The sequence below is a fragment of the Porites lutea genome, chromosome 2 (genome assembly GCF_958299795.1).
Source record: "Porites lutea chromosome 2, jaPorLute2.1, whole genome shotgun sequence".
Lineage (NCBI taxonomy): Eukaryota > Metazoa > Cnidaria > Anthozoa > Scleractinia > Poritidae > Porites > Porites lutea.
Genome location: NC_133202.1, coordinates 53,457,109 through 53,468,897, shown reverse-complemented (window position 1 = coordinate 53,468,897; position 11,789 = coordinate 53,457,109). Strand labels below are relative to the sequence as shown.

General features: G+C 37.7%; 2 protein-coding genes across 2 annotated transcripts in view; one reads left to right on the top strand and one right to left on the bottom strand.

Annotated features, from left to right (window-relative positions):
* Positions 1-1,029: 1,029 nt before the first annotated feature.
* On the bottom strand, positions 1,030-4,501 carry LOC140929021 (uncharacterized). Its single transcript, XM_073378839.1, has 6 exons — positions 4,345-4,501; positions 4,100-4,183; positions 3,694-3,852; positions 3,350-3,451; positions 2,719-2,881; positions 1,030-1,486 (listed from the first exon to the last, which is right to left on the bottom strand). Exons 1-6 carry the CDS (start codon positions 4,345-4,347, stop codon positions 1,377-1,379), a joined length of 621 nt encoding a protein of 206 aa, XP_073234940.1. The 5' UTR covers positions 4,348-4,501; the 3' UTR covers positions 1,030-1,376.
* Positions 4,502-9,709: 5,208 nt separating this feature from the next.
* The window catches only part of LOC140927198 (uncharacterized), a 3,578-nt gene continuing 1,498 nt past the window's right edge, over positions 9,710-11,789 (top strand). Inside the window, exons 1-5 of the mRNA XM_073376841.1 lie at positions 9,710-9,866; positions 10,028-10,111; positions 10,359-10,517; positions 10,760-10,861; positions 11,330-11,492. Of these exons, the coding sequence (XP_073232942.1) occupies positions 9,864-9,866; positions 10,028-10,111; positions 10,359-10,517; positions 10,760-10,861; positions 11,330-11,492 (511 nt within the window). The 5' untranslated portion in view covers positions 9,710-9,863. The remainder of the gene's footprint in view (positions 9,867-10,027; positions 10,112-10,358; positions 10,518-10,759; positions 10,862-11,329; positions 11,493-11,789) is intronic.

Below are 11,789 nucleotides of genomic sequence, written 5' to 3'. Positions count from 1 at the left end.
CAATAAATTCTCTCAATCTTTACTAGCCCATGTTGCACGTGGCTTCAAACTCGAGCAACACAACAGACAGTACATGCAACCTCGTTTCCATGCTGCGCAGTATAGGCCTCTCAAAAACTCGTTTTTCGTCAATTTCCCCTACTCGGATTTTGATTTGATTTGATTTGATATGTTATAGAGGACACGTTCCTGGACCAAAAACCGTTAAAAAACCCTCTTTTGCAATTAGTGGCAGGTTGACCGACTTTTGGCGATAAAATGCCTGGGCTATATAATATCGAACTAATCGTCCGAAAGACTCGCGCGTCGCGAAAATAAACTTGAATGATGTAAATTCTTTTCCGATTGATTTAAAAGCATTAAGCTATTGTCACATTAAACATGCGCCGTACAGTGAAACAGGCCCGTTGAGGGGAGCGCTATTCGAGTAATTACGGTATATGACTTTCTAAGTGTTTGCTGTAATAGTCCAGTTATTCAGTTTTCTTTTAGTAATTTTGACGAGAACAGTCTGTCCTTTCGCCGGCCGCCATTCTTTTCCGGCCTCTGCGAGAAAAAGAAAACGTTTTTACTCTAGCTTACTCTATGACTAGCTCATTCACCATATTTGGTTACAGCAGGGTTATCAGACGTTATCCAAGATCTCGTTCCGTATTCAACATGGCCGGGGTATTTGCAGAACGACAAAAGACGGAAGTTAAGTGATCAGGGTTGGGAACTGAGTAAATCAAGCTCCACTTGAGGGCGAAATGAAATGAAACTTGATTCACTTAGTTTCGGCCAAAAGCTAATCACTAAACGGCTGTGTCATTCTTCGTTCGGCGGCGTGAGCGTTTTGCTAGAAACCCTGCTGTAAGTTTTCAATGGTTTCCTCTCATATTGAGACACTTACAACGTGACACAGGTGTTCAAATCACAATTACGTCTCAGTTCAAACTACTTTTTAATTTGTAAGATCAAACTACAAAACCGGGGTTGGCAGTTCCATTCTGAGCCCCTTGGGCAAAAGTGAAAACACACACACCAGACTTAACAGTTCAATTGACTTTATTTGCTTTGTTATTACTGTTTGTTAAATTGCACCAGTTGCGAGTTTAAGTATTCTAGATTCATACTGACACCTCAGACATTTATGATAAAAAAAGCCTTAAATCTAGTTGACCTTACTTTCTTCCAAAACCAAACTGATTGTTTTTATTTAACGCTTAAATTGACAATAACATCTCCTTATTTCTATCAACTAGTGTAAAATCATAGATGTAGCAACTGGATGTACTACCATGTGTCCTAGGATCACTTCGAGTTATAAAGTCGATCTAGTGCGGTAATCACTGCACAGGCATGTTCAGTAGCTCTGCGCCAGCTCTCATTCTTTTTTAGCAGACTAGGACACATGTCCGTCGACAACAAACGTACCACGAACAGTAGTAACACCTACGGCAATAATAGCATCTCCAGTAGCAGTAAACGACGCAACGCTTCACACCTGCAATATGAGTAAGTGGATAAAAGCAAGTAAACCTTTATTACAAGGACACTTTCAATAAAAATAAATAAATTGAAAGTGTTATAAAAGTAGAAAGTTTAAAACACGAAAAAGGCTTTACGGAGTAAAGTTATTCACGTGCAACATAATTCGCAAGTGTCATACGTAACAAAACAAACAATGTCAAAATGAAAAGGAAGGAGATTTTTCTGTGAGTCACGAAACATATCAAGAATTCCCCGATCTTCGAAGTTTTTAACTTAGAAGTTTTTTTCAAAGTTATTTACTCTGGTTAAACAAGTACGTAACTTTGAGCTCTTGAAATTCGTCATAAATCTGTCAAACATGAACAAATTTAATATTTATTCAAAACATTTAGCCGTTTCTGATTGGTTTTAAACCCCCAGGTTAATTATTCATAACCAATTGGCGCTGACAAAATTTGGAAGAAGCGAGCGATGCTTGGCATGAGTGAACTCAAGAAATGGCGAAAGAGCTCATGGCTATCCGAAGACGACACAGCCGACTGAACGGAAAAAATGCAAGAATACGCAAAAAGTATTGCTCGATGGATGTAATCTACTTTTTGAGGAGTATCTGCAAGGAAAACTGAACATCTGGTCAGATTCTAAAACTATGCCGCGAAACAGGCAAATATCTTTAAAAAAGTTTATGAGGAGGTAAGGTTGTTAAGAACTTAAAATCTTTGAATGAATATTAAAACAATTATTGAACTCGGCTTTCGTATGATATGAAGAATTATGCAGATCTCGGCGGCTGTTATCCACATAGCCCGAATAACACGTGCATTGACGCATGTGCAATCCACACCATGCATTTCCTCTAAATTTCTTCGATTTGAAAGTGATTTTCATTGACTGACTCAGGGACTTATATCCAACACTGACATTAATGGCGGGCCTACGAGTGGGTTGAACGTTACAAGTCGTGCTCCCAACAAAACAAAAACGTATATAAAGGTCACCCTCCCTCTCTTTGCTCAGTGAAGAAAGAGCCAGGGAAGAAAAAGCGAAATTGTCAGTTGTTGGTAGATGTTTTTTTTGGCCAAAATTTCTTCTCGAGTTAGCATTTATATTTCCAAGACATTAGTTTCCAACTTAACCTCCACTGAAAACTAAATGTTTTTAGTGTTTTTTTTTTTTAGCAATGACTAAATGAATGACACTTTGTTGTTCTAAACATTACGCTAGCTAATAAAGTGGAACACTTACGTTTAACACTTATGGACAACGGCGTTGTCTTTTTGACGCGATAAATGGGCAGCTTGGCACACATAGAAGCCATTTCATCACTCAGGTCCGAGCGGTCAGTGACAGTCGAAACGACCTCGTATTCATTGTTCGTCTCATTTTTAGCTGTTGCCGTTGGGGCGCTCTTTTGGAAAGAGTAACAAGAATAAGATAAGCCTAAAACGCCTTTAGTAACCTTCACGCACAGGAGAAGTTCAGTGTATACTAAACGAAAGCAGTTCGCTTTAAACATTAACTTGCCCTGCTTTCGAAGGTTTAATTGCCTGTATTAAAAAGCCCTTATTTTAAAGAAAAATTCCTGCAACACGAAAACTCAGAAACTTGGTAAGGGGGAAAGTTGGTAAGGTGGTAGGACTTCCCGGCCATCCAAGAAGTTTATGAAAAATAAAAAAAGGTTTTCCAGGGTTGCTATGCTCGTTAAGTGGGGATTAACACAAGCTTGTCGAAATATTTTCAAACCTAATTGAAAACTTAATCATTGGCATTTACGTAACGACATTCAAATTTACCACCTTAAACTTCAATTCTATTTCCTATTAAAACACCGTAGGGACGTAAATATCCCAATGAAAAAGAATCTCACTTGAATTACCTGGTCAAGTAACTTGACGAGGTCACTAGGCTTGGGCATATTTTCAGCGAATTCACTCAGAAAACAGGCTTTTGCAGCCGACAGTCGTTGCATGGTCAAGTTCTACAACAAAAGGAAAACATAAGCAATGTTGTTGTGATATCATGATTCAGAATAAAGTTTAAGGGAAACAATGAATAAAACGAACAGGTGTAAAGTCAGATTACAACACCGATATAGACAGATATTTGGCTGAGCGAGAGAGTACGTAAGCAATTATGCGAATAATTAAAATCGAGTTGAGAAACTTTTCAATCAAGATCATTAAATTTCACACCCACTTTGCCTTGACCAAAGTATTTTACCTTCTTAAAGTCGTAAACAACATCGACTTCTCCCGCGTTCCCAGAATCTGTCTTTGGGATGCGATAGGTTTCTGTTTGTTTCTCAGTGTCGATTTCAACTTCTTCTTCAAACTCTTTATCTCCATTCTTTACTTTTACCTTGTATTTGGACACGCTTTGCTGCAACATAAGAGAGACATCAGTTGGCCTTTGATTGTACAAAACCAAGTTTCTTGAATTTGTATAATTTTTCACATTGAATAATAACTTTTCCTCTCCTTTTTTGTACCAAATGTCTCGACATTTTTACGGAGAGTTCCACAAAATGCGGACTACACCAGGAATAACTGGCGTAAACTGAAAGCCAGTAAATGTATAACAGTTATATTTAAGTATTCCAATTAAAGGACACAACTTTAAATTGTACCTTTTTGTCTTCACATTTACATACAGACGCTGCAGATGTGGCAACAACAAAGACCGCAAAACACAGAAGGAACACCTTGAACTCCTGATGAAGGAAACAAATTTTAGAGATTAATCGCTTCTGCTTAAAAGCAAGCCAACAGCGCTCTCGGGATTATCGGTGACTGTATTATTTAGAAGTGGGTTGTTTCGTTGTTCTCGGTGCTAACAGCAAATCTCTTGAAGATATTGTCAAATAAATCTTACCATTTCTCTCTCGTAACAGAAAAGCGACAGTTCTTGTTCTTCTTGTGGCAGAGGAATTGTACCTTTCTCCACTGAGAATGAATGCAAACCTACGAGGGAACCTTTTTTATACCATCTGAAGGCTGTCGAATGTTTTCTCACTCTCAATTTGGTATTACAGATTATGATATTTTACACCTGAATTGGCCCGATTTTCCTATTGTTTCTGCTCTATTAGTGTAACATTTATGACCTCGTAGTAGCACTCCCTTCACTGCGCACACTCAACAACTATAACTTCTGATGGATAAGGTCCATGAAAATTTCCGAACTCACCCCACCCTAGTCTACATGGGCATCTGGAGCTGAGGAAAACCTCCTGGACCTGACAAAAATATCTGCGACAGTAAAAATTGGCTGGCGTTTTGAATTAAAACGACTTGCACACAGCCTAAGAAAGGCTACAGTGCACTTTTCGATGTGTCTATTTACGAAAGAACAGCACGCCCTACTTGTTTTAATTAATTTCACCAAACGTGACCTTGAGCCAGCCAGAATCCATGCACTGAGAATCTTTCTCAACTGAAATTGCAAAGAATGGAAACAAATCTTTAAGTGAACCATTTTTATAGCAAAGACTGTCGATTGTTTTGATGTTACGGATGTGTCATGGTTCCGATCGCACCTGAATTTGGAGTGATTTTCACTGTTTCAGCTTTTTTAATGTAATATTTATTACCTATTTCAAGTCCCTAATAACTCTACCCCACTCTGAATAGATTTTGAAAACTAACGGGACAACTGAACATCCGTTTTTGACCTTAAAATCTCTGATCTGCACTACCTTCAGCAATCGCCGTACTGCGCATATGCAGCAACAGATTAAATTAATCGGCCCCAAATCAAACACGGATTAGGGTTATTTAAGGATTGTTTGTGCAAAATATTTCGTAATTTTCTCGTGCAAGCTGTTGTTTTAGGAGAAATGCGCGCGTTTTGTACCCAAAAGGATGCGGGACTTGCACAGATCCTGGTAAAAGTTTTACCTTTTAAATTATAAGTTGCCTATCTATTTTTCTAGTGACGGGTTACCTGTGTTGATATATCGGTTTTAAAATCACTAAACATGACCTTAAGACCTAGAATCAGCACTTCCTTTAGCAATCACACTGTTGCGCATATGCTAAAACTGTTGACGACAGATTAAATAATTTAGCAGCTCAAAATCACGTGGAGATCAACGTCAGTTCAGGCATAGTCCGCAAATAGTCTCCAATCAAGTTGAGAACACTTAGCTTTTGTGGGACATCTCACATATCAGCTAGCTTTCAGGTATTACACACAAAATGAAAATTTAAAGTAACTAGAATTGACATCATTGAGATTTACAATAGTAAACTTGAAAAGTCTAATTTTCTAATGCTATTTTAAAAAAACCTTGAAAGATCGAATAGTGCTGTGTGAGTTGGGTATTAATTGAATTCTAGAGTTTTGGCGCCGTCGTTAACTTTTTCAACTTTGCAGTGGCATTTTTAAGGCAAAAATGTCTCTGAGCAGTAGTTAAAGTTACGAATGATAAATGCGAGGTAAAGACACTTCTTGTTTCAAAAAGAAAAATAAAAAGAAAAGAAATGAAAATCCGAGAGCTTCGCGCCTCTGGCTAACTCGCGCAATTTGCATCGCTTTCAAGAGGAAATGAAATTCAAGAGTGTATTTGAAAGTATTGTATAACATTATGATCCACAATAGAATATGAATGTTAAACGTGACGTTTTCAAAATGCTAAAACTAAATGAAGTGTGAAAAATAAGTACAATTTTCTAAAATTTAGTGTTGCACAAAGTGTAAAGGAGATGTTTCTATCACTTTAGATTAAAATATTTTTCAGGTAAGGGTGACAATTTTTTCCTCCCCACTCAATGAACCTTAAAAAATTTGCCAAAAATAATTTTTGAAGCGCTTAGCAGCCATCACTTACTTCCCGGTTTTATTTATAATTCTGTTACAGCCGCCCGCTGCCGTTTTATCTCATCTAAAAATTCTGCGTAGGACGAGAGGATAAACTGTTGTTCACCCGTCCCAGGATAGAATCCTATATTTTTTCACATGTAGACTGATACCGTGAACGTAATGTTGTTCTAATAAAGTCATTTTTTTTCTTTCCATGGAAATATTTTTAACCATAACCAAAAGTAAGAATATTTAGCAAGATTCTTAGCCAAATGGTTAATTTATGGGTCAATCTGTTATTGGTTGGTAAACGTCACAGGACGAAATCTTTTTTTTTGCATGTGAAACTGGGAAACCCCCATTACGTAAAAGCTTTTCTTGAGTCCACTAAAAATATCTCAAGCCGAAAGAGATTGCTTATTGGCCCTTTTCGATCGAACTGTTCGGGAAACCACGGAGGTTCCCCTCTTACGGATATTGGAAAGATTAAGAGTCACACACGTTATCGTGACTAGGTTTTTACCGGTTTACAAACACACACATAAAAGCGGGGCTCTGTCTAAAGCAAAACATTACCAGCCAAGAGGGAGACCAGCTGCAGTGTCGGCTGGGATGTAACAGAATACTCTTTTGTCTGTGTGTAGTGAAGAACCTGTCCAAACTTGAAGTTGAAAATATCCTATATATATGTTATTAGAAAAAGGTAAAAAATACTAGAACCTTTATTTTTGCCACCCCCCCCCCCCCCCGACACTTATTGTTTCCAAAAGAAAAAAAAAAGAAAAAGAAAAACCTGAGAACTTCGAGCCTCTAGCTAACTCATGCAATTTACATCGCTATCATGAGGAAATGAAATTTAAGAGCGTATTTGAATCCTTAAGTGCTACTTCATATTTCAAGTGACAGGGATGATCGGGGGGGGGGGGGGGGTGGCAAAAATAAAGGTTCTAGTATTTTTTACCTTTTTCTAATAACATATATATAGGATATTTTCAACTTCAAGTTTGGACAGGTTCTTCACTACACACAGACAAAAGAGTATTCTGTTACATCCCAGCCGACACTGCAGCTGGTCTCCCTCTTGGCTGGTAATGTTTTGCTTTAGACAGAGCCCCGCTTTTATGTGTGTGTTTGTAAACCGGTAAAAACCTAGTCACGATAACGTGTGTGACTCTTAATCTTTCCAATATCCGTAAGAGGGGAACCTCCGTGGTTTCCCGAACAGTTCGATCGAAAAGGGCCAATAAGCAATCTCTTTCGGCTTGAGATATTTTTAGTGGACTCAAGAAAAGCTTTTACGTAATGGGGGTTTCCCAGTTTCACATGCAAAAAAAAAGATTTCGTCCTGTGACGTTTACCAACCAATAACAGATTGACCCATAAATTAACCATTTGGCTAAGAATCTTGCTAAATATTCTTACTTTTGGTTATGGTTAAAAATATTTCCATGGAAAGAAAAAAAATGACTTTATTAGAACAACATTACGTTCACGGTATCAGTCTACATGTGAAAAAATATAGGATTCTATCCTGGGACGGGTGAACAACAGTTTATCCTCTCGTCCTACGCAGAATTTTTAGATGAGATAAAACGGCAGCGGGCGGCTGTAACAGAATTATAAATAAAACCGGGAAGTAAGTGATGGCTGCTAAGCGCTTCAAAAATTATTTTTGGCAAATTTTTTAAGGTTCATTGAGTGGGGAGGAAAAAATTGTCACCCTTACCTGAAAAATATTTTAATCTAAAGTGATAGAAACATCTCCTTTACACTTTGTGCAACACTAAATTTTAGAAAATTGTACTTATTTTTCACACTTCATTTAGTTTTAGCATTTTGAAAACGTCACGTTTAACATTCATATTCTATTGTGGATCATAATGTTATACAATACTTTCAAATACACTCTTGAATTTCATTTCCTCTTGAAAGCGATGCAAATTGCGCGAGTTAGCCAGAGGCGCGAAGCTCTCGGATTTTCATTTCTTTTCTTTTTATTTTTCTTTTTGAAACAAGAAGTGTCTTTACCTCGCATTTATCATTCGTAACTTTAACTACTGCTCAGAGACATTTTTGCCTTAAAAATGCCACTGCAAAGTTGAAAAAGTTAACGACGGCGCCAAAACTCTAGAATTCAATTAATACCCAACTCACACAGCACTATTCGATCTTTCAAGGTTTTTTTAAAATAGCATTAGAAAATTAGACTTTTCAAGTTTACTATTGTAAATCTCAATGATGTCAATTCTAGTTACTTTAAATTTTCATTTTGTGTGTAATACCTGAAAGCTAGCTGATATGTGAGATGTCCCACAAAAGCTAAGTGTTCTCAACTTGATTGGAGACTATTTGCGGACTATGCCTGAACTGACGTTGATCTCCACGTGATTTTGAGCTGCTAAATTATTTAATCTGTCGTCAACAGTTTTAGCATATGCGCAACAGTGTGATTGCTAAAGGAAGTGCTGATTCTAGGTCTTAAGGTCATGTTTAGTGATTTTAAAACCGATATATCAACACAGGTAACCCGTCACTAGAAAAATAGATAGGCAACTTATAATTTAAAAGGTAAAACTTTTACCAGGATCTGTGCAAGTCCCGCATCCTTTTGGGTACAAAACGCGCGCATTTCTCCTAAAACAACAGCTTGCACGAGAAAATTACGAAATATTTTGCACAAACAATCCTTAAATAACCCTAATCCGTGTTTGATTTGGGGCCGATTAATTTAATCTGTTGCTGCATATGCGCAGTACGGCGATTGCTGAAGGTAGTGCAGATCAGAGATTTTAAGGTCAAAAACGGATGTTCAGTTGTCCCGTTAGTTTTCAAAATCTATTCAGAGTGGGGTAGAGTTATTAGGGACTTGAAATAGGTAATAAATATTACATTAAAAAAGCTGAAACAGTGAAAATCACTCCAAATTCAGGTGCGATCGGAACCATGACACATCCGTAACATCAAAACAATCGACAGTCTTTGCTATAAAAATGGTTCACTTAAAGATTTGTTTCCATTCTTTGCAATTTCAGTTGAGAAAGATTCTCAGTGCATGGATTCTGGCTGGCTCAAGGTCACGTTTGGTGAAATTAATTAAAACAAGTAGGGCGTGCTGTTCTTTCGTAAATAGACACATCGAAAAGTGCACTGTAGCCTTTCTTAGGCTGTGTGCAAGTCGTTTTAATTCAAAACGCCAGCCAATTTTTACTGTCGCAGATATTTTTGTCAGGTCCAGGAGGTTTTCCTCAGCTCCAGATGCCCATGTAGACTAGGGTGGGGTGAGTTCGGAAATTTTCATGGACCTTATCCATCAGAAGTTATAGTTGTTGAGTGTGCGCAGTGAAGGGAGTGCTACTACGAGGTCATAAATGTTACACTAATAGAGCAGAAACAATAGGAAAATCGGGCCAATTCAGGTGTAAAATATCATAATCTGTAATACCAAATTGAGAGTGAGAAAACATTCGACAGCCTTCAGATGGTATAAAAAAGGTTCCCTCGTAGGTTTGCATTCATTCTCAGTGGAGAAAGGTACAATTCCTCTGCCACAAGAAGAACAAGAACTGTCGCTTTTCTGTTACGAGAGAGAAATGGTAAGATTTATTTGACAATATCTTCAAGAGATTTGCTGTTAGCACCGAGAACAACGAAACAACCCACTTCTAAATAATACAGTCACCGATAATCCCGAGAGCGCTGTTGGCTTGCTTTTAAGCAGAAGCGATTAATCTCTAAAATTTGTTTCCTTCATCAGGAGTTCAAGGTGTTCCTTCTGTGTTTTGCGGTCTTTGTTGTTGCCACATCTGCAGCGTCTGTATGTAAATGTGAAGACAAAAAGGTACAATTTAAAGTTGTGTCCTTTAATTGGAATACTTAAATATAACTGTTATACATTTACTGGCTTTCAGTTTACGCCAGTTATTCCTGGTGTAGTCCGCATTTTGTGGAACTCTCCGTAAAAATGTCGAGACATTTGGTACAAAAAAGGAGAGGAAAAGTTATTATTCAATGTGAAAAATTATACAAATTCAAGAAACTTGGTTTTGTACAATCAAAGGCCAACTGATGTCTCTCTTATGTTGCAGCAAAGCGTGTCCAAATACAAGGTAAAAGTAAAGAATGGAGATAAAGAGTTTGAAGAAGAAGTTGAAATCGACACTGAGAAACAAACAGAAACCTATCGCATCCCAAAGACAGATTCTGGGAACGCGGGAGAAGTCGATGTTGTTTACGACTTTAAGAAGGTAAAATACTTTGGTCAAGGCAAAGTGGGTGTGAAATTTAATGATCTTGATTGAAAGGTTTCTCAACTCGATTTTAATTATTCGCATAATTGCTTACGTACTCTCTCGCTCAGCCAAATATCTGTCTATATCGGTGTTGTAATCTGACTTTACACCTGTTCGTTTTATTCATTGTTTCCCTTAAACTTTATTCTGAATCATGATATCACAACAACATTGCTTATGTTTTCCTTTTGTTGTAGAACTTGACCATGCAACGACTGTCGGCTGCAAAAGCCTGTTTTCTGAGTGAATTCGCTGAAAATATGCCCAAGCCTAGTGACCTCGTCAAGTTACTTGACCAGGTAATTCAAGTGAGATTCTTTTTCATTGGGATATTTACGTCCCTACGGTGTTTTAATAGGAAATAGAATTGAAGTTTAAGGTGGTAAATTTGAATGTCGTTACGAAAATGCCAATGATTAAGTTTTCAATTAGTTTTGAAAATATTTCGACAAGCTTGTGTTAATCCCCACTTAACGAGCATAGCAACCCTGGAAAACCTTTTTTTATTTTTCATAAACTTCTTGGATGGCCGGGAAGTCCTACCACCTTACCAACTTTCCCCCTTACCAAGTTTCTGAGTTTTCGAGTTGCAGGAATTTTTCTTTAAAATAAGGGCTTTTTAATACAGGCGATTAAACATTCGAAAGCAGGGCAAGTTAATGTTTAAAGCGAACTGCTTTCGTTTAGTATACACTGAACTTCTCCTGTGCGTGAAGGTTACTAAAGGCGTTTTAGGCTTATCTTATTCTTGTTACTCTTTCCAAAAGAGCGCCCCAACGGCAACAGCTAAAAATGAGACGAACAATGAATACGAGGTCGTTTCGACTGTCACTGACCGCTCGGACCTGAGTGATGAAATGGCTTCTATGTGTGCCAAGCTGCCCATTTATCGCGTCAAAAAGACAACGCCGTTGTCCATAAGTGTTAAACGTAAGTGTTCCACTTTATTAGCTAGCGTAATGTTTAGAACAACAAAGTGTCATTCATTTAGTCATTGCTAAAAAAAAAACACTAAAAACATTTAGTTTTCAGTGGAGGTTAAGTTGGAAACTAATGTCTTGGAAATATAAATGCTTACTCGAGAAGAAATTTTGGCCAAAAAAAACATCTACCAACAACTGACAATTTCGCTTTTTCTTCCCTGGCTCTTTCTTCACTGAGCAAAGAGAGGGAGGGTGACCTTTATATACGTTTTTGTTTTGTTGGGAGCACGACTTGTAACGTTCA

What these genes read in the sequence shown, in the direction of transcription:
- LOC140929021 (XM_073378839.1), bottom strand. An exon ending in GTAAATGTGAAGACAAAAAG is followed by an intron (nt 3,853 to 4,099) that starts GTACAATTTAAA and finishes CTTATGTTGCAG; the next exon opens with CAAAGCGTGTCCAAATACAA. An exon ending in GTTGTCCATAAGTGTTAAAC is followed by an intron (nt 1,487 to 2,718) that starts GTAAGTGTTCCA and finishes CTCATATTGCAG; the next exon opens with GTGTGAAGCGTTGCGTCGTT.